At 44.5% G+C, this 24519-nt stretch overlaps 1 protein-coding gene across 1 annotated transcript in view; it reads left to right on the forward strand.

Annotated features, from left to right (window-relative positions):
• The first annotated feature begins 12175 nt into the window (after positions 1-12175).
• Positions 12176-24519, forward strand: part of SMARCAL1 (SNF2 related chromatin remodeling annealing helicase 1) — a 38446-nt gene continuing 26102 nt past the window's right edge. Inside the window, exons 1-6 of the mRNA XM_082484352.1 lie at positions 12176-13048; positions 13732-13782; positions 16518-16778; positions 17970-18020; positions 21893-22073; positions 23056-23206. Of these exons, the coding sequence (XP_082340478.1) occupies positions 12178-13048; positions 13732-13782; positions 16518-16778; positions 17970-18020; positions 21893-22073; positions 23056-23206 (1566 nt within the window). The 5' untranslated portion in view covers positions 12176-12177. The remainder of the gene's footprint in view (positions 13049-13731; positions 13783-16517; positions 16779-17969; positions 18021-21892; positions 22074-23055; positions 23207-24519) is intronic.

Raw genomic sequence — 24519 nt, forward strand, 5'->3', positions numbered from 1 at the left:
GAGAAATCCCTCATTCGAGTCAGTAACGAAGCACTACATGGGGACCTATTTTACCTCATAGAGACTGTCTTCTGAGAGCAATTTGCACATCCTTGTGTGATGTGCAAATAAGCGCACACACAATATATATGTCTTTTCCTTCCCTCTCTTTACGACTGAATAATCACACAATCTTTGTTCCATGGAAGTTTGACTGCTGCTGTTTATTGCCCTCTGGAAACAGGATGACAACGGCCCACGGCTCCTCCACAGCAACTTGCAAAGGTCTCCTGAGCAGAGAATTACGCCTGTTGGAGGCAATAAACAGCAGGAATGGTAGAATGACTAAGCACCGAAGATTCTGCATTTGTGTAGAAACTAGCAATGAGAAGGAGGAAAGGATGCCCTGGAGGATAGATAGTGCCTTAGGAAAAAAAGTTTCCAGCGTGTTCTAAAAATTAAGGTTTCCATGCAGAAGACACCAGCCAAATTTGAATCTCATCCCACTCTTGAACCTGCCTGTAGTCCTGGGCAAGGCTCCCATGCCAGGCATGGAGGCCAGAAAAGCCAGCAGCATAGTGCTCCAGCTCCTCCCCACCTACCCCTGGAGAAGCAGGGATGGACATTAAAGCCCACTGTGGCCCCAACAGAGGAGCTGGTGGTCATTGTTTCTTCTGCTCCCAACCGTCTCCCTACACAGTGGTCATGTCACGGCTCTCTGCCCAGGTTCCCTGCCCAGGAGGGTGCATGGGGCAAGGAGGGCTTAACCCAGTGCAGGACCAGGTTTTTCCACCCACAGGGCAGTTGCAGTACCCATGGTAACTCTGGGAATGGGCCTGGGTCTGATGAGACTCAGAAGGTGGCCACAAGCTGACAGGACTGCAGGAATGACTGTGCTTATGTACATTATGTTGATGAGGAGCTGCTGCTGGCATATGCTAAACAATGTCCATGGCTGTAGTTCTGGTCATCCAGGCAAAGGACAGAGAGGAAAGATCAATGATCTCTTCCTTGGGACGTTGCTTTTTCAGTTAGGTGGTGGCACTACACAGAAGGGAAGAGCTTCCTCTGGGCACACCAGCTTTCTGGAAAATTGGAAAATTGCAGGAGAATTGGCCCAGAGTACCCTGAGACATATCCTCTTCCTTCCCTCCCTAATGTGGTTTGGGTGTATGATATCAGGAGAGCTTGCAGAGGGAGATGGTGTCTCTTCTGTCTGAAGTCATCATGTGTTGGGACTCTGCTGCTGAGCTTACCTGTGTCCGGCTCTGACACCCTTTGGGGACCCCTCATTTAGGCAGAGAAGGATCAAAAACATGAGGAATCTCAGCACAGGAAACCACCCACACAGTCTTTTCTCTCTGAGGCAGAGCTGCTCCTGCAATGGCATTGGCAACATGTGCTCCCACGAAATCCTGATACACACAGGCAAAAAAATTAATCTCCTTTTGTTCTCTTCCCTGACCACCCCCTTCCTACGTTTTTCTTTTTGATTCATTTTTATGTTCAGTGATATAATTTTTCCAGGTCAGTGATAAGTCCCTTGGTTGTGTGATCTTTACATACCAGCAGACATAAGCAGAGAGAAGAGAGGAGACCAAGTGCAAACCAATCCATGCTACTGACACTTCTATTTATCTATTTTCTTTCCCCATCTGCCACTGCCCAACTCCCTCTGTGTGTGTGCGTTTGTTTGTGCTGGGGATGGGGAAAGCGGATGGGATACTGGTAGAGCCAGTGAAGATTTCTCCACTTACAACTGTAGCTCTCCAGTTTCCTTCCTACCACCCTGCTATCCATTCCTCCTGTGGTCATCTCACATTGCCTCCAACCGTTTGCTCCTGTTCTGCTTTGTGGGGAAAAAAAAGACTGATCTATCAAATAAAAATAATGAAGGGTTTTTTTAGTGCTGACGTAAGATGCCAGGGTGACAGTCAGGAAGCTGGAGCCATCTGCCAAGCCCAGACTAAACACCGGTGGCAAAGCTGCCCTGCTGCCGGGTGCATCGAGGGCTCCCAAGCGAAAAGCACCAGCGTCTGCAGCTTGAGCTGAGCTCTGTGGCTGAAAGCAGAGACAGATGCACTTTGTCTGTGGATCAGGCAGGGAGGGGGACTCTTAACACACAGTGGCTATTAATATTTCATGGTTTTGACGTCCAGCAACCACACTGAGAGGAGAGACGGGAATTTGTTCTAGGTTCGCATTTAACCATGCCCTTCCCACTGAATGTGCAAGCCAAGGCTAATCATGGCACACAGTGGAGTTCTTTGCTCACTAGGCCTGGGTCAAGACCCTGATTTTTTAATTTAGTCTGTATCAGCTGTAACAATTTCTACTCTACTTTGACCCAAGATGGTTCTGAACCATAAACCACAAGCAGCGCAAGGTCCAGTGGCTGTTAAGTCTCTCACTTATTAAATAATTCAGATAATCTCCATCTAGAGTATTTAACTTTTCCAGAAATCCTGTTTTCTCTTCTAGGAACTAACCCTCAAGAACTCATGACCCACCAGGTATTTGCAAAGTGGCGTACATTCAAAATGCACTTCTTTTTAGAGCAGTGGTGTTATCACATAGTGAGCTTGTTCCTGGAATGAGCATTGCTTAGGAGTTGTCAATACTTTAATCTGATTTATACAAGCTGTGTTCTCTCTCTCTCTCCCTCTTGCCTCAAATAAACACTAATAAGTTCTCAACCTGGACAAATTCCAGGTAGTGGGATCAGTACCTGGCAATATATCAGCTTTGTTGCTGAAATCGGGGATGGAGCAGGAACAACTGAAAACGTTTCTCCCATTTGTTTTTAATTCTGCTTGCAAATAAGTTGGTGCCTGTCTGAAATATGACTGCCCTATAGGAATACACTTCATTTCTTATATTACTGTGCGCCAATTAAGTAATTAATGAAAGTCTGGAAAATCTATAAAAAAAGTTGGTTGCATCCAGAGGAAACATTAATACCACACGGTGTCACGACCATGAGTAAAACCTGACAGCATGTGCAAATTCAGAGGGAACTACCTGTTCTGCTGTTAAGAGATCAAGTTCAGGCTGCATTAAATTATTTTCAAGACCTGGTCTTTAACTTGTCTGTGGACTGGAAAATATTTGCAGGGCATACAGGGATTAGTCTTTGTCCTCCAGGACTCAGTTGTCACTTTACAACCATATGATGTATTAGACATTGCTAGACATGAATGTCACTGCTTTCAGCCTCAAATTCTGTCAGCACGATATTGTGCCGTGATGCAGTCACAGTCAGCATCTTGATTTGATCTGTGCCTTGCTTCACAATTTGCTCCAGGAGGGCTTAGGGTCCAATTCTGCAAACAACTCCGCAAATGAGAAAAGTCATCCCCACCACTGCTCACAGATCTGAGCCCTTCACATCTGGCAAGTTGCATTCTCAGAGCGTGGGGCAGCACCACTCATCCTGGGAAAATTGTATGGAAATGATGGGCATTTCCAAACTTTACTTGACCTCCGAGGCAATGCTTGATTTCTCTGCGTTACAGTGAATCCAGATGGAGAACAGGGAAAGAAACAAGACACTTGCTGAAAACCCAGCTGCTGCTTCTGAGCTTGGATTTTCCAGGTCAATACATTTCAAAATTTTTTCCACCGATAGAGAGAAGGGAAAACCTCACCCCTCCACACTCACTCTTAAATCTAGCTCCCGCAAGATAATTTTAAAAGGAATTTGTTGCCTGTTAAAAGAGCAGACAACCCATACTTTTGCACTGCCCTTTGATTCACAGCTGCCCCATAGCAATGAGCAAAGCTTCATCACCATCCATCTTAGATGGTGTTAGTGAGGGTCTAAGTAGCAAAGGTGCGTTTTATAGCATGGACATCTGTTTTCTAGGACCTGGATCAAGAATCATAAACTCATTTCACATACACCAGTGAACAGCTGTCAGAGAGCAACAGCTTTCAGCCCTTATCAACCTAAGCTAAATGCGGGCCAAGAAGTTACTGGCAGAAGACTCCCAATTCATCAACGACTTCTGAAGCATTTCTGTCCTCAGCAATAGCAGCATAATCTTAGATTAACATATTAAATCATGAATCCAGAAAATTACTCTATCAGAAAAGATATATATTTGCATATGCACAAATACGTGTACATGTGTAAACTCAATGTGTGTACTGTCTGTGTATGTGTGCACCCTCGCATGACAAGAGATCCAATCAGACTACACTTTGTTCCTTTCCTAATAAAGAGCCATGGAGCAACCACTGGATCTGAAAGATGGAAAATGTCAAATAGCCCATCAAGAATAACTGTTGTTACAACGTATGATCAGCAAGTGAAACATATTCCCTCAAGATATCACCCAGGATCAAACGGTGCATTTTATAGTGAACAGCTATGTGATAATCCCATGATCCACCACCTAAACCATGGATCTGCTCCCTGGTACAGACAAAAGAAAGGATTCAGTGGACAACCATGCTGAATGGGCCGAATACTTCCTTCATTCTTGTATAATGAAACTAAATCTCATAGTTTTTTATTGCTGTAACTCTTGTGTTTTGTAATCCTTTTTACTGGACAGAAATATTCCAAACAATGCTAGTTTCTCGAGTCCCAGAAGTTACAACTGAGCTTAGACAAACTTTTGAAGCCCTCAAACCATGACATGAGCGAACTTGCTGTGGATCCTTCATGAACCTTTCTCAGGGTGAGGTAAGACCCGTGCTCATGATGTTACACAAAATTGATTTCCTAGATCAAATGCGATATTGTAATTGAACTTGGACATATTCTATTACATGACAAACACTAAACCCACCACTTGTACAATGTATAATGTCTATGTTTAGTCATAGCCCTACTGGGGAAAGGACAACTCTTGTTATTCACCTGTAAAGAACCCTGCATGCCTGTGCCACCATAGGAATAAAAAAATATTAATTGCACTACCTGTCCCTTAAGCTATTCATACCACTTCCTTCTCCCCCACTACCTTATATTAAGCCTTTTGAAGCTGAAAGTGGCTGTAAATCTCTCTAAGTGCCAGAGGACCATTTTGCTAAAACATTATCCATCTTAACATCATGTCAGATTTCTGAATGAGAATGACTTCTTTGGTGGGAACAGGCTTATAACTTATACTGCTTCTCATTTCCTGAAGCACTGGAATTGTGCTGCTCCCTAATGTTATTTTATTAAGATGCGATTTGTCATCATATTGCTGAAAACAAGATAAAATGCAGGCTAATTAAATTCCTTATTTAACTTGATGAGCATCTGCTTTCTGTAGTCACATTCTTTTAAACAGAACCTTTGTAGCTGTTTCTCAGGATCTGGCTATCATGATTTTTACTGTGAGCAAAATGGGGAAATACCCTCCCCCCCCCAACTAAAGGCGCGTGCATTCCCATTGCCTGTGACCCTTGTTATTTATAATGAGAGACGCAGAGCACCACCCAGGCAGACTGCAGCAGCGCCTCGCGAGCATGCTGCCCTGACACTTCAAGAGCACTCCCTGTTGTGGAATAATTGCTATCCCAAGGAGCCCAGTGGAAGTCACTGAGACAAGCTGGTAGCAAAATAGTGCAGCTGACAGCAAGTGTTTTCTAGATCAGGCTGCTATACAAAGTATAACAAACAAATCACCTTGTGACTCCCCCGTTCCGTAGCAGATGAGACTCCCAACATAAAGGAAAATATCTCTGTTGAAGGAGATGGCTTAACAAGCTTAAGCACACACTTCAAGTTAAGCCTGTGCTTAAGTGTGCTGTTTGCCAAGGCCAGATTCTGGCTCACTTTCCATGTGCTGCATTCATGGAGGTTTCTAAGATGAGAGCAACCTTTCTGCATCATTGGATCAGTGAAGACTAAGGCAGAGGAGAGTCCTGGGCTGAGTCCACATTCCTAATTAAAGCAGTTGTCTTATGCTGCTCTCATCTAAGTCACGGCAGAGGATGGCAAACAGTTGTATCAGAATGCACTGTAAGCTCACGGGTTGGGCATGCCACAGCCCTGGGTCTGCCTCTTGGAAACCTTCTTGGCATCAGACTTTGCATCCCACAGAAGTCCAGAGCTGCTCTGCCAGCTCCTCTTGGTCTGGAGTATGCTTTGAGATACTCCAAGGAGAGATAGTGCTCCTGTGCAAGGGCAAAGGACCATTAATATTACATTGGTGGTTAATTATTTAACATCAGTGACTTCTGATGCTCCTGCTTAAAGGATTCCGTATCTCTGGGTCTGTCATGCACCGGGAAAAGAACGGGCAGAGAACTGTGGCTAGCTTTAACAAAAGGATCTCAAAAGTTGGCTTCATATCAATACTAAGGCCATAGGATTAGCTGCTTATTCTGAGTTTGAAAACCAGACCAATAATTTAAGCTTCAGAATAAAACTTGGAATGCAACTTTGGTTTGTTTAACCTGGTTTCCTACGGAAATAAAGCTTATGCAGTTAAATTCTCTGCATGCACACACAAGCTTTTCCTTCTAACTTCGCACCCTTCTGCTAGTTCGATCATGTTTCACCAAGATAAAGTTCTGTTCAGCATCTGGACAAAAAGAAAACCAGTTGTGTAGAGCAGAGGGATGTGCTCTGCCCTGAACTCAAACATATTATAGGACATTGCAGAGTCCACATTGCTAGTGCCCTCACCCCAGCTGGATCACAGCTCATGTGTTAAATGCTGGCAACACAGAAGCCTTGGAAACACTGTTTGCATCTCAATGTAGGATGTGGTGGGGTTTTTGTGTTTGGTTTTTTTTCCTGTTTTAAATCTTTGTTCTGAATGCCAGTGAACTGCCCCCCACACCTGGGCTGCATCGCATAAAAGATCAAGAGTCGGCTCAGCCTTGCAGCAGCCCTGTGAGCATGGCAGCAGCCTGGCAGCGAAGCGGAGGCCATGTGCTGTGCAGACCATTGCTCTGGACTGGAGCTGTGGAGAGGAATCCAGCCAAGAAGGACAGAAGGCAGAAAAGAGACCCTGCAATCTGTTGGAGGGGTTGTACTATAAACAAGAGCAGGAAGGCTTCAGTGTGCCAGGAAAGAACAAGCTGTGTAGATAAGAGAGGCTGCTTCAAAAGAATGGAGGGTGACTAATTTTCCTTGCACCGGGTGGCCAAAGAGCAGGAAAAAAGAAGTGGTCTTCACTGAGCTGGCAGTCAGAGGAGGGGAGAAACCTTCTCATGCTAGAAAAGCTCACAGAAAAGCCACTGCAGGTCCTCTTTCATCAGAGTTTCAAGGGCAGCTGGATTCAGCAAACTCCAAATTTTGTCTTTGGTGCTACAGAGATGCTTGGAGAAAGGGCCTGATTCAGAGTCAACTTGCGGTAGTAGCTGGGCTGACAAATGGGCCAGCAGGCCACAGTCCTTGGTGTGCAGAGGGAAGTAGAGGGGATTAACAACTGTCTGATCTCTAGAGGTCCCTTCCAACTCTGAAAATTCTGTGATTCTGTGACAAATGAAATCCAGGGGGAACAGATACAAGGGGGGATGCAGGGTCAGCTACTATGCCCAGGTCCAGCCCCAAACCCAAGCATCTCCTGTCCCTCTGAGCCTGTGGCTCTGGTTCCCCATTAGGATCGCAGCCCTGCAGCCCAAAGAAGACAGGTACTGTACATACTATTCAGACCAGACCACAGGAGCTGACACAAAAGGGTTTCCCCAATCAGAAGGAGCTCTCAGTCCAGGGGCCTTTCTCTGACCCTCCTGCCCCAAGACTGGCCCTGAGGAGCAGACCTGCATGTCCCCGATCCAGCCACTTGACTGGTTTTAGCTGTGAAAGAACTGATAAGGGTCATGAGCATGGGATTAATTTCTTTTAGAAGGTGCAACTGTAAGTTCTCCACAGCTGGTCAAAGACCGGCACATTTGGGCACTGGTAATGGTGTCTCTGAGCTCAGTGTGGGCTACCAAACCCTTCCAAGAAGCTGGGGCATCAGAGGGCTATTAGCCTGGGCTGATTTGCAGTTGTCTGCTGGGTGGCCCTGCTACACCTAGCAGTTCTGCATGCAATTCAGCCCCAGCAGAGAGTGCAGGCTGGCCACACATCCAGGATGAAGGCACCTTGCTCTGCCCATGTGGAGAACCAAAAAGGTGTGTTGGCAAGGTGGTGGAGCGGGGAGAATATATTCAGCATGACAGCAGTAGGACCTCCTAAGAGCAGCTCAAAACCCCTCAGAGGACAATCCACGAGATTCCAGAACACCTCTGGGGTCTTGGGTTGCCTGTATTTTAGATATTAGCTGCTGCTTATACAAGATGTATGATGCATGGTCAGGCAGTTCTGTCCACATTTGGGAGCCAGCAGTCAGGACCAGCCCAGCCCATGAGAGGATCTTTAGAGCACAATCCAAGTGATGGGAAGATCCCGGTAAGAACAGCACTGAGAACCCCATTATCTTATGTTTTTCCACCGATGGGAGCATTTCTTCGTAATTGGGTGAACCATTTCCTCCCCAGCAGAGCTGGGGTGTGCTAACCCCCCCCCCCCCAGTCCTCCCAGAATTTTTGTACTGCATTTCTGCTCCCTGACCCAGTGTGTGGAGAGTAAGTCCAAGCCACTGCTGGAAGCATGTTCTGACTGAAAGGACACCTGGAGTGCTACCAGCAAACTGCTCACAAATGGCCTCTCATTTTGTAGGTCTGTTCTCTGCATGGCTGGGCTGTTCCTTGTGCCTTGCTGAAGTTGTGCCATATGGAGCAAATGCTTCAACGTCTGTCTGTGTGTCTGCCTGACCGTGCAACCCAAGAGCTCTCTGCAAACAATGCTCCGCTGTCATTGTTTTCGAGAGCTGGGGACAGTCCCTGATAGGGGCTTTTGTCCACTTTTCCCAAGTTGGTTCCCCCCTCACGATCTCCCAAAGCATAAGGAGCCATCAGCAGAAACCTGGAACTGGATAGCTGCTGAGGGGGGAAAAGGTGGCTGGAAACAGTTGTGGGGTTATGCTCTGCATGTTCTCTCTCTCTCCCCTCCATATGTGACACTGGGATCTGGTTTAGCTTTGGGCAGTTAAAAGTGTGACAAGGAGGAGAAAAAAAAAGGTCTCTCCTCCGTTCCTTTCTCTCTCTGCTGCGTAGCCAGCTGGACTCTGCTGGCTTGCAGAGGAAAAGAGGGCAATGGCAGAGGATCCAAATGGAGACCACAGGGCTGAGCATCCTTTCCTAGCAAACCCGCTCTGAAGTGAGGGGCCTGGAATGTAGAAAAAGGTTTGACTTTTACTCTTTTGCTTAAGAGAAGGTGGGACAAAACGCTGGACCCAGACCTCTCCTCAGCCCTGTGGTTTTCTTTAAAAGCAGTGTGTTTGTGAGCACCTGTGTGCATGTGGCGTGCTCAGGTCTGTGCGTGTGCAATTCCCAGGCGAGTAACAGCACTCCCAGGGCTGTGCTGTGTGTCAAATCACACCTCATTCTTGCTCCCTGCCTTGTTTTTCTCGGGCTGACGAGCTCCTGACTAATGGCAGTCACTGCTGCTTAATCAGGAAGCAATTTAAGGATAACCTTTTCTAATTAACCAGCAGAGAGGAGAATGAATAAACTGTGAAGCAGCCAGCTGGCTTCGGTGTCCCCGGCCAAAGGGTCTGTCAGGTGGGAGAAAATGGCATCTGGGGACAGGGATGGTGGCTCCAGACCTGCAACTGGGCAGGGTAGTGAAAGTCAGAGATGGGAGGGGGTTACAGTGCTTTGTCTTTGCTTTCTCCCCAGGTATCGCTTTGGTCATGCACATGGGGATCACGACTGTGCGGGAAGGGCAGCTTGATGTGTATAATCAAACCCCATGTATAATTAAAACCCTGAGAGACCCTTTTATTCAGAACTTTGATGCAAATATGAGTAATTAGCTTATTATGAAGGTGTTCACAAAATCATAGAACAGCCCAGGCTGGACGGGACCTCAAAAGATCATCTGGTCCAACCTTTTGTTGGGGAGCCTAGATGAGATTATCTAACACCCTGTCCAATTGCGTCTTGAAAACCTCCAGTGATGGGGACCACACCATGTCCCTGGGGAGGTTGTTCCATCGACTAATCGTTCTCAATATAAAAATTTTCTTTCTTATATCAAGTGCAATTTGTTGAACAGCATGGGGCCCAGTATCGATCCTCGAGGGACCCCACTTGTGACAGGCTGCCAGCCTGAGTAAAACCCATCGATTTCTGCCTTCTGCAAGTGCCTGTGGGCACCTGAGTAAACCCCATTGATTCCTGCCTTCTGCAAGTGCCTGTGAGCCCCTTTCCCACCCATCTCATGGACCACCCCTCCAGTCTGTATCTGGCCAGTTCCTCCAGGAGGAGGCTGTGCGAAACAGTGTCCAATGCTGTGCTAAAGTCCAGGTAAACAACACACAGAAAATGTTATTTTGTTGTAGAAGGTGACCAGGCATGATTTGCCTTTGGTAAATCCGTGCTGGCTGTTCCCAATCACCCGCTTCATTTGTTTTGTGGCAGTTTCTAGGAGCATTTGCTCCTACTAGTTTCCCAGGGACTGGTGTAAGACTAATGGGCCTGTGGTTTCCTAGGTCCTGTTTTGGGCCGCTCTTGTAGATATCTCTCACATTTGCCCTCTTCCAGTCACCAGGGACATCCCCCCATCACCTCCACCACTTTTCAAAGACTACAGGCAGCGGCCTCGCACCAATGTCAGCCACTGCTCTTAACACCCTGGGGTGGATTTCCTCCTCACTGATCACAACAGTGTTTTCATCCTTTCTCATGCATTACCTCCATTTTTTTTTATTCCTCACGCATCGCCACTCATTCAAAATGAGCCACACACTTTGGCGTGCCAGGCCCCACACACCAGAGGCAGCTGGTGAGGGAGCCCTACCACAGCACTGGGTGCTGTCTGGGGCAAAGCCTCAGCCCGTGGGCTCGCACCCCGCATGTGGGCCTGAGCCAAACCCCTGCGAGGGTGGCAGGGGCGGCCTCCCGTCCCCCGACACCCACAGCGACAGCGCACAGCTCTCGACGCCCCTAAGATGGCACCGAGAGGGGAAGACTACATTTCCCAGCGTGCCAAGCGCGCCCGCGCCGAGGCTGCGTTCCCGGCATGCTGCGCGCTGCCGGCCGTTTGATGCTGGCGGGCAGTAGAGCGGGGTCTGCTGGGAGTTGTAGTCTGTGCGGTTGCGCGCCCTTCGGTGGCGTACCGGGCCTCTGCCAGCCGGTGGGTGTGTGGGCCTGTGGCGAGGGGAAGGCGGCCGGGCCGCGGATGAGCCCAGGGTGGGCTGCAGCGGAGCCCCCGGTAAGCGAGGAGGGACCGCGGCCTGTGGCGTAACTCCTGGGCCCCGGTGGGGTGCGGTAGTGCTGGGCCCTTGGGGGAGGGTGGGGGGATGGTCGTTGAGGACGGCGGGGGACCCCTGCGGGGTGGGGGCCGGGCCCTCCGGGGAGTTTGGGACAGGGCAGCGTGGTACGTGGGAGAGAAGCAGGGAAGGGAGTGAGCCCCGCTTCTTACAGGGCAGTGAGGAAAGTTGGTCTCTGAGTGCTGGAGGAGGTGGGCGGCCCCCGGGGCGTAAGGCAGGGAGCAGATGGAGTGAGGCCAGCTCCTGGGAGATGCGGTGGGAGCTAGGTCCTCGCGCTCATCAGAAGGCCCTTGACCTGCAAGTGGACTTTTCTCAAGGCAGGAGCTGACTCTGCCCTTTGGGGTTGAATATGTATCTGCTACACGCTGTAAGATGCCCAAGAACTGGAAGGTGATCAGGAAAGATGGGGTGTTGCCCCATCTTTGCTGTTAGGTACCAGAAATACGAAACACTTTAGCAAAGTTGTGCAGAGATGCATTGCCTTGCCTGCATTTGCCTTTGCAGGGCTGGCTCTGCAGTCTATGGCTTGGCTTTTTTCAGTTCTGCTGTGTTTTGCAGAGAAGAGTGCTCAGAACTGTAATGGAATGAAGATTTTCTCCTTTTTCCATATGTTTTATCTATGTGGGACTGGCATGCAAAGCCCCAGCAGTGGTTGTTAGTATCTGCTTGCTGATAATGGCTCGGCATTGGTCTGACACCCTTGCTGTACTACTAGGTTTTTGTGTAGGATCAGTTACAGTAATAGTCACTAATTATACTGAATTACAAGACAATAAACGTTTGGGGGGGAACAGAGTTGAAACTTCCTATCTCTTCTTGCCTTTTTTTTTTTTTTTTTTATAGACTGGCTTTCATTCTTGTAAAGAAGCAGGTGCCTCTGTGATTAATTCCCAATGCAGTTTTGATTCAGATTTATTGCTTGTTGAAGATGTCATCAGGCCTTACAGAGGAACAAAAGAGAAGAATTGAAGAGAACCGCCAGAAGGCTTTGGCTAGAAGAGCAGAGCGGCTAGCAGCCCAGAGAGGTGGGCAGGTGGGGATTGCTGGACCTCAGGTGAAAGAACAGAGTCCAGGCAATTGGGGAAACTTGAAGCAAGACAACAATCATGTCAGGTTCATTAGCCAGCACCAACACAGTCCAAACAGTCCTGCGGAGCAGAAGCACTATCTCCAGAAAGATTATAATCATTACATTGCAAACCAACAGATGGCTGGTTCACATGGAGAGCAACAAAAGAATTGTTCAGTGGACTCGGAACAAGCAAGTGGCATTAAGCAGTTTCCTACAACGATCCCAAATTCTCTGAGTTATTCCCATAAACATTACTTGGATGCTGGTGGTCAGGAACACGGACAACAAGCTTTAATTAATCTTGATACATTCCAGCAGCCCAAATGCTACCCAGCTTTCAAAAACCCAACAGAACCATCTCTTCCTAGATTAATTGATAACGGGCACCCTGACGGTACTAAAAATTTACAAAGTCAGAACAAATCTGCCATAAAATATGTTTCACCACCAACCAGCGCTACCCTGAGTGATTCAGAAATGCTGATAAACACAAGCAGACCAACGGAAAGAGAGGGGGGAGGTGGTGCCTCTCAGGCCAGTGGTAGGATGCAGAAGCTGACCAGCTCTGCTGGTGCAGGCTCTGCCTTTGAAGCTGCCTCTTGCAAGAAAGCAAATAATATTACAAAAGGAAAATGCGTGAAATATGGAGAAGACCGATTCCAGGTTGAAATAGGGTATAATGCTGAGCTTATTGCTGTATTTAAGAAGATACCAAGCAAAAGCTATGGTAAGAATTGATTGTTTGCTGTTATGTCTTTTAAGTTAGATTCAAGTTTCAGTGTCTGCTGGAATTGTAGTTGCTAGATGGTCTTAGCAGTACAGCTATTGCTGGAACGGAATATGTGGTATTAATGGGGGATTGCAAAAGTAAAGACAGCTGAAATTGGAAAGAAGTTCTAGGCATAAATAGCTTGAGCTTGGGTTTAGCTGAGAAATCAGAAGCCCTGCTTTATGAACAGTCCTCTAAGAAGTTTAGTGGCAGCAGCTGGTCAGAGTCTTTTGGGAGTGAAGGAAGTTATTCATAAAGTGGTACGGGGAAAATGGGTCACTTCAGCTGTAGTTCAGAGTTGATGAGCTGATTCTGTTAACTGGGTTACTGAGAGCAGTGGAGTCTCCACCTTTCGGCTTGCTGCTGATCTTTTCTCCGTGCCTGTATTTATTATATTCTACTTTTGTTCCCCCCATGTGTTGCTGCTCCCTGTGAATGGCTGCTGCATTCTTCTTGTCTTAGTATTGATATGCCCTATGGCCTTTTTGGTGTCCCGTAGCTCTAAACCTGGGCATACTGTATTTCAGATGTGTGTCAAAAAGTTTGCATGAGTAGAATGAATTCTGTCTTGCCTCGCATCAACATTTCACAACACTGATTTTTTTTCTACCTCAAATGATTAATATTCTGCCCTATTTTAGATCCTGCTATGAAAAAATGGAATTTCAGCCTGGAAGATTACAGTAGTTTCAGTAAGTAAATGGGTTGTTGAATGGTAAAAAAGGATCCAAGTCTTGACCCCCTTCCTCTGCCTCCATAATTATTATTTAGCTTTGTTATTGTCTGGAGTAATAAAAGTAGTGCTACTCAAATGTAACACCCATCTTTTAGGCGTCTAGCTCATAACATTTTTCTGACACTTTGTAGTTGATTAGAAATAACTTGTTTTTTCCTGTAATCTAAATGCCAAGCAAAGGTTTAACTTTTTCTGCCATTGCTGAATCATTCAGCAACCAACAAGCCTAATCCTAGGAAAAAATATCTGCTGTGCAGGTACTTCATACAAGTCTGTACTGAGAACTGAGCGTGTTCCACTGGCCAATGCTTAATTTCTAGGTCCATTCATGTATGTGCTTTTTAAACAACTTTTTTTGGTTGGTTTTTCTTACATTTTTTCCTGTTGATTTTGGGTGTCAGAAAAGGAAAAAGAGTAATTCTGTAGGGCTTTGAGTGAGACTGAAAATGAAGTTGCCTTTTTTTGGCATAACAAGGGTGGTTTTATCTTTTTTTTTTTTTTTTCCTCCTGTCATTTTGTTCTGGAAAGATTGAGAGATGATAGAGGCAAACACTTCAGGTAAGCTTTTCAAAAGCACATTGTATTGAAGCGAGTGATAAATCACTATTGATTTCAGTGGGAACAGAATTAGGCCTGTGTTGAGCACTTTGAAAAACCCACAGCTGAGTGCTGGTATTTTAGCTTCCCATGTGGGTTGCCACACATTTATAATTTAAATGCTACTGGTTTGCTTGAAGTGTATCAAGTACAGATGAGAGCAGAGTCTCCGCACCAAGGAGCTTACAAATGAAGAGGATGTTTTTTAGAAATGATGCTTTTTTTCCTTAAAGCCATCAAATGTATGAGTTCTCTGTGGAAAGTTTCTGTTGACATGTGGAGACAATATGTGATCAACATTGGACAATGATAGCAGGGGAAAAAATACCCTAAGGAAAAGGAACTGACTTAATAGGGCCTTGGTTTGAAGTCTTGTAAGTGTAAAAACAATTCTTTTCAAACTTCCCACTGTTAATGTTGTTGTTCTGAATAATGTTGTCCTGTATTACACTTCTTCCTTTGTACTATTAATTAAACATGCAGTCAAGCCCAGAAACAGATACTGAAATAAAAGATTAAAATATGGTGTGGGTTGTTTTTTTTTTTCCAGTTTCTTTCAGTATTAGTTGTAGAGATGAGCTCTAACTATGCAATGTTAAAACACTAGCATCTGAACTCTTTTGCTTGGTGCATTGGGAGGAGAAAGTCTAAATTGGTGGTTTCCTAGTTCTGTGCTTAAAAAATTACTTTCACTTGATGCTTTTAAACTTTTTCTTTGGACTAGAAATCTCAAATGCTTGGGTTTATTCTGGAAGTCACTTTTTAAAAATAAAGTTGGATGAAATCCAAATGGCTTACTAACTGGTTAGAAAGAAATTATCTGAATTTGTTTCTTTCTCCCTTTTTTTTCCCTTTTCAAATCTTAACCACTGAACTTAAATTCGTTTAAGTTGTTGCGTATCAGTAAGCTGAACTACGAAAAGAAGCAGGGTGGATCATGGTGTGCAGCTTGACCCTCAAAAGACTAGATTCACCTGGGTTTACTTCTAAACAGCTACTGGATTGGGGAGGTTGCTTCTCTTTACAAATACATGGAGGCAGAATGTGCTTAGTGTTCCCCTGCTCTTGAGTCTAATGGACTCTGGAGACGCTTGTGAATCCTTGTGTCGCTGTAGTACCTATGAGTTGGAGTCTTAGGGATAAATTTGTTATTTTGATGCTGTAAAAATACAAGAAAAAAAGGTTCTTGTTGCGTAACCATCATGGTTCAGCTATAATAACAAAGACAACATATAGATATAGATTGGCAGAGACATAGAGGAAACAGTGGAATGTTTATTAGTGTGCATAGCTGTGGTGTCAGGCTAACAGCTGGAAAATGCTGTGTCCCTTCTCTCCCCATACCCTGGCATTGTGAGAGAGGTGGTTGCTAGTGATTAGTAAAATAGGAGTGCAGATGTCTTGGAGAAAGTACAAGTCTAACTGAAAGACAGGGTAGAATAAAGGGTGATGGAGATAAATTATAACAAAGGGGATTTAGGGGTTGGGACTAGATTCCATCCTGATATCTTTCCTACAGTATTGTGAATATACAGCATTTCTCCTAGATGAGATTGCATATCAGACACTGACGTGAGGCAGGAGGCAGATATTTTTAGATCTTCCTCCTTTGCTGTTTGCAGAAGTACCTTCCCATCTTTTCAGGCACATACTATTGATCACCATGTGCTTGTCCTTGCAGCTTTGTAAGTAAAAACGTTCTATGACTGTGTGCAATTTACCTGCTGAGTGTAGTTCTGCAGACTGCCTGCCCTGGCCTAGTGAGCTGTGTTTTGGGGTTGCTGACAGAGGGGGAGCCTAATGCAGTGACAGTGCTGGACAGGCCCTTGTTCACCTGCTCTCACGTGTTCCCTCTGCCCTGCTGTATTCTCTGTGGAAAATCTCACCAACCTGCTCCTCCAGGCCATGACTTTATTCTTTGTCCCTGTGAGTGAAAGCAGGGAATCATTGCTCTGTTCCTTTTAAACTTGAAGGTGTATAGTTTGTTTGTCATCCTTTTGTCCCTTCTCTTCCCAAAGCATCCTGTGCATCTTTAGTTTATCTGTGTTCTTTGTTATTAATTCTTTTCTCTATATCTCATGCTTTTCTCCCTAGTGGAAGCAGCAAATCAACTTCAGTCAGTAATTCTGGCACCACTGGAAGGAGAAAATGCAGTTAGCTTGGCATCAAGCTCTCATTTCATTGGCAGTAGGGTTGATGTGAAATCCCTCTTGAAGATGTGTAAGAATTGGAAGAAACCCTCGGCCCTCGTCAAAGGGAAGTGCGTGCTGATCTCTCGCTTGCGGTTTGAGGTTGATATTGGATATTCTGCAGAAGTGATTGGAGTGTTCAAACAGATGGATTCCAGAAATTATGGTGAGTCTCTGGTTGTCTCTGCTTTATTCTAATAGGGTTGTTGGGACTGCTCTTGGAGTGCTGTGAATGCTTCAGAGGAGAGAAGTACACACCTCTGAAATAGCATGAGAGGATGTGCTTTGATGAAGATTTTGAGAGCTTCTGTAGTTCTGGTGTAGTGCTGTACCCATGTCCTGCACTTTACTCCATGCCAGAACACATCAAGAGCCTTCTGGGCCTGTTAGCCAAGGTGATATTTCAGGACTCGGCATGATTACATTTACTGTTGAAGTGGGATGCGCTGATAATTTGCCAGCAGTACGGAGGCCGCTCATAAGTTCTTGTCTTTATTACCAAATGCGGTTGGACATTCTCATATTTCTCTTGCCTTACTGTGGTGTATAATGGCTGCAAGTGCCTGAGCAGATTGAGTTTACCAGCAGCTTTACTGATGTTTTTGAGGCAAGTGGAACTGTAGAGCACTTTTTATGTTAGCATTCAAATTTCAATGGTGAATATTGTTTTTCCCACCGGTAATGTGGGAATGAGGCCCAGAGTGATGAGGTGACCTGTGCAGTGTCACAGCAGGTCAGTGACAGCATGGGGAACAAATCCAGGAGCTCTTGTTCTTTGGGCAGGGCCCCACGTGGCTCATTGTGTCTTCAGCTGACTCTGAACTCACTCTGCCTTCCCTGAAAACTGTAGGCAGGTGCTACCCAGGGATAAACCTGCCTGACAAATCTGGCAATCAGATATTATATTTTGGGTATTGATAAATTGGGGAATTTCCTCTGTATCATCCTGAGCATGTCGTCCGTAGGGTACCGAGGTACAATTGAAAGTGATTCTGTCACTAACTGAAGTCAGAGTTTGTTCATTAACAAATAGGAACCTTCACACATATTCTTCATCCCTTCTTGCAGTGAAAAGAAAGTTGTTGCCAAAATCCTTGAGCAGGTGGGTTCATTACCGTGGTTCATGAGGGGAGCTGATCTTGGCTTACTCTGGTGATACCACCACTTCTAGGTGTGTGCTCATACTTTTAAGTTTTCTTCAAACTGTTTGCTTGACATGAAAGCAAACAGAGGAGAATTGATTGCTGGACAAGACAAGAATTCTTTTAGGATATGGATGGGTAGCCATGTTCTTATGGACAGACAATTCAATCTTTTTTAAAGATACTTATGACAGTGTTTGTTGTAACTGTTGCAGATATAAACACCAGAAAGTGGAATTTCCTGCTGGAGGACTATCCCAAACTGAGTAAGTAGCTGCATTTTCCTGGCTAGAGCTATTTTCTTGGAGGCAAATGAATTCTAACTTAATTTCTTGGGCTAAGCCTTTTGACTCTGGGGAGATAAGTTGCTAACAAACCGTGAAGCAGGTGTCTTCCCGTTTTGTCAGGCAGTTACACTGTTTGCCCAGAGTCAAAACTTTCTAAGTGTTATTCATGGCAGTCTTTTAGTGGCCATTGGGATAGCAGCTCTGTTTTGTCAGATTCTGCACTGAATTTCTGTGCAGTTTGTTCTAATACATGTATATTTACTATCATAAAGTTATTTTTATTGGTCATAAGGTACAGCAGCTCCGCTTGAACTAAAGAGCGGCAGGAGAATGGATTCCTCTATTCCCACTTGCCAAATTTGAAGAAATGAGCATGATGGCTGGCAGGCCTTCCTGTCCTTACAGAAATTCTGTCTTACTGACTCTTTTTAGCTGTGCTCCCCTTGTCTCCAGTGCCAGCCCACCTTGTTCCCTTTTGTATCAATTCATAAACTGGCACAGCCACCCCTTGCTTAGAAAACAAACATGTATCAGGCTGTTTTACTTTCATTTCTTCCTTTTCGTTTACTACAAGATTTAAGTAGTGTGCAGTGTTGTGCTAGTTCATTTCACACCCAGCAAATTTTGTTTTTCAGGTCAGAGCACTAGGTTTTCAAGTCAACTGATAATTTCTGTAACAACCAGTTCATCCACAGTTACAGTCTGGGTGGTGACTGTCTAGCTGTTCAGCCTTGCATGTTACTGCTGGTAATAATGGCTTTGCAGGCAGCACACAACTGTTTTTTGACTGATGTATGAGGCAGGTTAGAATGCAGGTTGCTTCCATAGCTGAGTTGATTTTGGGGCAAACAAGAAGAGCTGCTTGTTTCTTTTGCAGAAGTGTGCAGATCTGCTTGAAGCAGAAGCATTCTCCTTGAAGCAGAATTTTATACTCTACTAAAATGCTTTGGTACTGGTTGATGGATGCTTAAAAAAACTTAGCAAAAAACTTCTTTTTAAGAGGGTATGGTATTTTCCCTTGCAAGTGGAATCTAAACATAAAATGTTGCTACAACGTTCATTTCCTTGTAGAAGTTGACCAGTAGACTCCTGTGCAATGCATCTGTGCAATACTGGTGAAACTGTGACTCACTGAAGTGAAATGTAGAACTGTGGATTGTTGTTCTGTGGTTTTTTTTTTTTTTTTTTTTTTTTTAAAAAAGATGCCACTTTGCAGAATAATCCAGTCGCAGCAGCACATCTGCTTCTTAGTTTTTTATGTTTAGTTAAGCTTATGGAGTGCTTTGAGATTTGCATTACACAAGTTCCAAGTATTAAATAATTATGTATCATCCCAGTCAGCCTGTTGTATTTGCCTTGGTACTCGTGTGAGGGTATGTGGCTGTGGCATTTGATTGGGATAACCTTCAGAAAGATAATAAGCAAGGTGCTCTACGCATGTCCTTAGAAAGTGTGACTGAATGTTTCAGAGCTGAAATGCTGCTGCTCAGAGCAGTTTTTCTCCAGCGTGGGCTCCTGCTTCCATGGGATACCAAAGTACGTTTAATAATTGAGTATCTGGATGCTCCTATGATGCATGTCTTAATAAAATTAGTAATGGTTGTAGGGCTGAAAGCCACGTTGTGGAGGCTTGTAGGAATGCCAGGTCATGAAAACAAATGTGTCTTGGGGGAGAGTTAGGAAACTTCAGGACTGCGATGTTGACAGGCCCTGATTTCAATGAGAGCTGATGATCTCTCTCAGTTGGCTAAAAGGGCCTTTTGTACGTGCAAAGGGCCTGATCCTGTAGCACATACTGGGCAGGCTGAGCAAACACATCATCTCCCAGTCTGTCACTCCCTCGGCCACGCTAGCTGGCTGTTGTATACATCACATGAAGTATTCAGAATCCCACAGATTTAAGGAGAGCAAAAAGCATTTCTCCATATATATTCTTGCAGGGTGTAATTTGTGAGGGCATTTGAGGCTTCTAGCACGTGCCTTTTTGAGGAACAGCATTTGCTTTGTGCCTGTGCATTTACCTACGTCAAAATAAAAAAAAAAAAGAAATTCAAAGGCTGGTTGCCATTTCCAGCAGAGGTATCTGTTAGCTGGGAATTGTTTGTAGAGGTTAATGTCTCTTTGCTTAGTTGCTCAGTCTTCTTTATAGAAAGGTCACTTCAGTAAAAAATGTCTGTTGGATGAATCATGCTGGTGGCAGATATATCTTAATCACTCTCCCAGCTCATGTACAGAACAATAGCAACAGAATTATCAGTGAGTAAATTGTAGCAATTATGCTAACACATAGCTCAGTCTGTGAGTGTAATAACAAGCTTGTGCTGTACTTCGGGTGGAGAGGGTTCCTGCTATTGAAGAAGTATAAATTAAACTGGAGAGTTTAAAAAGTTTGGTCATTGCCCAACCACAAAGGGAAATCTTTTCATATGTATATTTCTTGGAATTGCTTTCCCCCTTCATATGGCAGGGGTCCATCCTGCTGCTTTCCTCTTGGAGATAACTGAAATGAAAATACCTAACTGAATTCTGGAGGTGCTTTTACTGTTGGTATAGTGAGTTCTTATTTCAGTTTGCATAGCTCTGGTTATTGTTGCAAACAGAGTTGTTTTATGTCTTCCTGACTTCATATACAAACCAACCACTAAATAAAAAAAAAAGATGCTTCCTGCAGTAAAGGGTCTGTGCACATGCATTTGTGTTCCTATCATAGAGGTTTCTTTTGTTTCTCAGTTGGTGGTCAAAGATTGATTACTAAACATGTTTTCATGGTCCCAGCTCACTTCATGTTTTAAACTGATATTTGTTTTCATAGAAACTTACTGTTTGACTAAAAAGAAATACTTTTATCTTTTTGGAGTAAGATAGAGAGGCTACTGGAGGGGACTGAAATAAGGTTGTCTAGGAGGAGAGTTGCCCTGACACTTTGCTTGTTGTGATGCATGGGTTGAAAAGATGAAAGCCCCAATGTCTTTGCGTAATGGGGGCTGGGGATCCTTTTCATTTGACTGGAAAAGCTTTATGCTGCAGGTAAAGTTGAGAGGCTTCATGGGTGAAACAAAAGTAGTGGTGAGGAACTCAAGTGGCTGCCTGTGGGATGGTTTTGGCCCACAAGCTACTTCTGTCCAGGAGAAGAGCAGTGGGCACCAGCTGAAGCAGGGAGTTGGTATTGGTACCATGTCCCTGAAGGATGGCTGTCAGAGTGCTGCTGATGGTTGTACAAGAGCAGTTTCTCTGAGGCCTGAGGTGCTCCCTGTTTTCTTATCCAAACATGATAAATGAGGGGTGATAAAATGGAGGCAGAGCTAAACCTGTGTAAATTTGGGGAACAGGAGGAGAGGAGAGTTTTCAAAGCTGCAGATGCATCGTCTGCATTAGGTAACTGTGTCTCAGGTCACTCCTGATCACTGAGGGATGGCGGAGACCTCAGAGGTGTTTAATGCAGAATCCCAAGGTCAAGATAAAGATATCCCTGCCTTCTAGGCTTCAGGAGCTCTTTTGTTTGAATCCATACTTTTATTTCTGAGTAAATTGTGCCCTAAGCTGCCCTCAGTGTGAATAATGCAGCTCCAGCTGTATTAGTAGCAATCATCTCTGAATGATGGCATCAGACTTTCAGTTTTTTATAACCAAGTCTAAATACGAGGGGAGGAGATGTGATTCATCATGTGGTTCTGAAATAGACTTCAGGGAAGAGGCCAGGGCAACACCTGTGTATGATGCAGTGCTTTCTTGAGCTGTTTCAGGATAGGAAATAATATTATTGATGAGGTTGAGGGTTGTGCCCTGACATCTATAATGTAAATTGTGTGTATATTGCCCATTCTGATAATAAACTGCTCTGTTCTTTGCAGTGGAAGTGTTACAGAGCATTGTGTCAGTAGAAGTGGAGCCACTGCCCGAGGCAGTAATAAAAACCTTTGCTGCTCAAATACAGAGATCTACATCAGAGACGGACTCTGCTGATGCTGACCTTTCAGTAGTGGACTCTGAAATTGTGACCAGCCTCATGCCCTTTCAGCGGGAAGGTGTGAAGTATGTCCTTTTTGCATGCCGTTAAGAGCTAGTCCTTGCCTAGAATTGTGTACTTTATATTGGTGGCCAGGCTGCATTCTCTTCAACTGAGGGCTCCACATTTCTCCAGAGTCTTGGGCTGTTACACTCTGTCACGCTGGGCTCTCGGTTGTTTGCTATGGTATGGTTTGTTTTGTTGTTGGATTTTTTTTTGTGGTGGTTTTTTTTTTTTTTTTTGAGTGACACATTTATTCTGTTTCTAGCTGGAATTCTTCATCATGAGTCAGGAGGAAAGTAGCATTTTGCTAGTCTCATCTCATAAAATTGTTAAAATGATACATCTCTGATCTCCGTCTTGTGATTCAGTATGTGCCTAATTGTCATATGATTTTTTTATTTTGTAAGGTCATTTCCCTCCCCCCCCATGTGCCTCTCTTTTGTTGTTGTTTTTTAAATATTAACTATGCATGGAAAAATGCCAGGAAATGGGACCAAGGCCCTGAAAGATTTAAAATTACTAATTGTTTTTAGAGATAAACTTTTAAATGTCCCTGTCCCCATCATATATGGTCATTAGTTGTGGACTTGTGGACTTCAAAATGCAATTCAGGAAAGTCTGTACTCACTGGTGTTAAAGTGGCATTGTTATAAATAATATTTTCTTAGCCAGGATGAACTCTGGGACAGAATGTGAGTAATATCATGGAAAAAATGTGCTTTAAATAATTGTAAGGTCTTGAGACTACTCTTCGTATGAAATCAAAGTCTCTAAGGACTGAGCTGAACCACTCTGTTTAGGAGCTTCCAAGCTTTGAGAGATTTGTGGGAGTTGCTCGCTTGTGTTAAGGCTAAGGGAGAAGATCCAGGCTTACTGAAGAACCCTGATCACTTCCGGGTGATCCACATTATGGGCTTGGTGATGAGTTGCGTGTATCTTGGCTGCCAGGACAGATAGTAAGCCATTTTTTGACTTTTACTTATTTTCCCTCTCTATTTTCCCTAGTTTCGCAATTTCAAGAAATGGACGCTTACTTCTGGCAGATGACATGGGCTTGGGCAAGACCATCCAAGCAATCTGTATTGCTGCGTATTACCGAAAGGAATGGCCCTTGCTGGTGGTGACTCCTTCTTCTGTGAGGTTTACATGGGCGGAGGTACTGTGAGCTTGAGTGTGTGCAGGTGGCCAGTAGCAGGCATGTAGTAGATGGTTATGCTATGTTGCACTCTGTACAAGTTAAAATTTTAAAAGATGTATATTAAGGGGAAGAAACTAAAATTTGTACTCATTTATAAACTTGATGGGTGGAAATTGCTTGACATTGACTGTATGATATATGCCTATTTTCCTTTATTGGTCGATTTTCTTTTTGTGGTCCAGCTGATCTATTGGAAATGGGAGATCTAGAGAAAGTGTCTCCTCTGACCTTCTGTAAAATTTGTTCCTGCAAGTCAGCTGACTCCAAGGGGGTGTTTTACTCAGTGCCAAAGACAATAGTTGCATTCAAGCAATTGTCTGTTGTATTCAAGCCCTTCATAGCAGTATTTGCCAGTCCCTTGGCTGGAATAGAAGCCCAGATGCTGGGACTCTCCACTCTGTTCAAGAGGCTCCATTATCATCGTCATTAAGTGTTTGTCATAGTACGTCTTTTGGCCTGTCCACTGTATCCTGCTGGCTCTTCTGAGTCCTTTATTAATGTTGATCAGAAGCCCAAGAATGCTTCTATGGTTGGAAAACGTGTCTTGAAATTAATCACTGTAATGGGTTGTACACTGAGGCTGTTGGGTTGCCGTAGGCTAGTGAAATGTTCACTGTAGGAGAAAAAGGTGAGTTAGAGGTTTTAGGTCAGTAATTTCATGCCTGAGCAGGAGATGGTGGGGGTTTAGCTTTCCCTGGAATGTTTCATTGACAAAAAATTTATTGTTTGGAATTTGCTGGTTTTGTGCTGTAATCACGTTGTTAGTGTCTTGGTGTGTGTTTTCACATCCAGTAGTTCAAGAGTGTTCAGCAACAAGAAAAGAAAGTTGTTTACCAAACAAGGAAGTGATGCTCATCATGTTTGATATTTCAAAGTCCTGTAGATCTCTCAGTCAACACCTAACCTGAATCCGTGGCTTCTGTGGGATACCTACTGGGAACAATTTGAGGCCTGGTTTCCTGAAGCTCCTGGGCACCTGCAGCTAAACTCTTACATCCTGCTTCAAGAGATTTAAGCAATATGAGGGTTTTTTTTTCCTTCGAGTGCTTGATTTCCTCTTCCTTTTCCTATTCCTGACTCCCCAGGAGGCTGTTATGAAGATGTTTTGTTAGGAAATTTGCTTTAGAATGATCTGTGTTGCTTTGTGGGTATGTGAAGGATGCAGGTCTAAGAAAAATGTTGCAGAAGGTGGAAGAAGGTGTTTATTATGTTCTGTAATCTACTCAGTTGCACAGATGTGTTTTATTGTAATGGTAGAAGCTTTGGTGCCT

The sequence above is a fragment of the Vanellus vanellus genome, assembly GCF_965231255.1.
Source record: "Vanellus vanellus genome assembly, chromosome: 5".
Lineage (NCBI taxonomy): Eukaryota > Metazoa > Chordata > Aves > Charadriiformes > Charadriidae > Vanellus > Vanellus vanellus.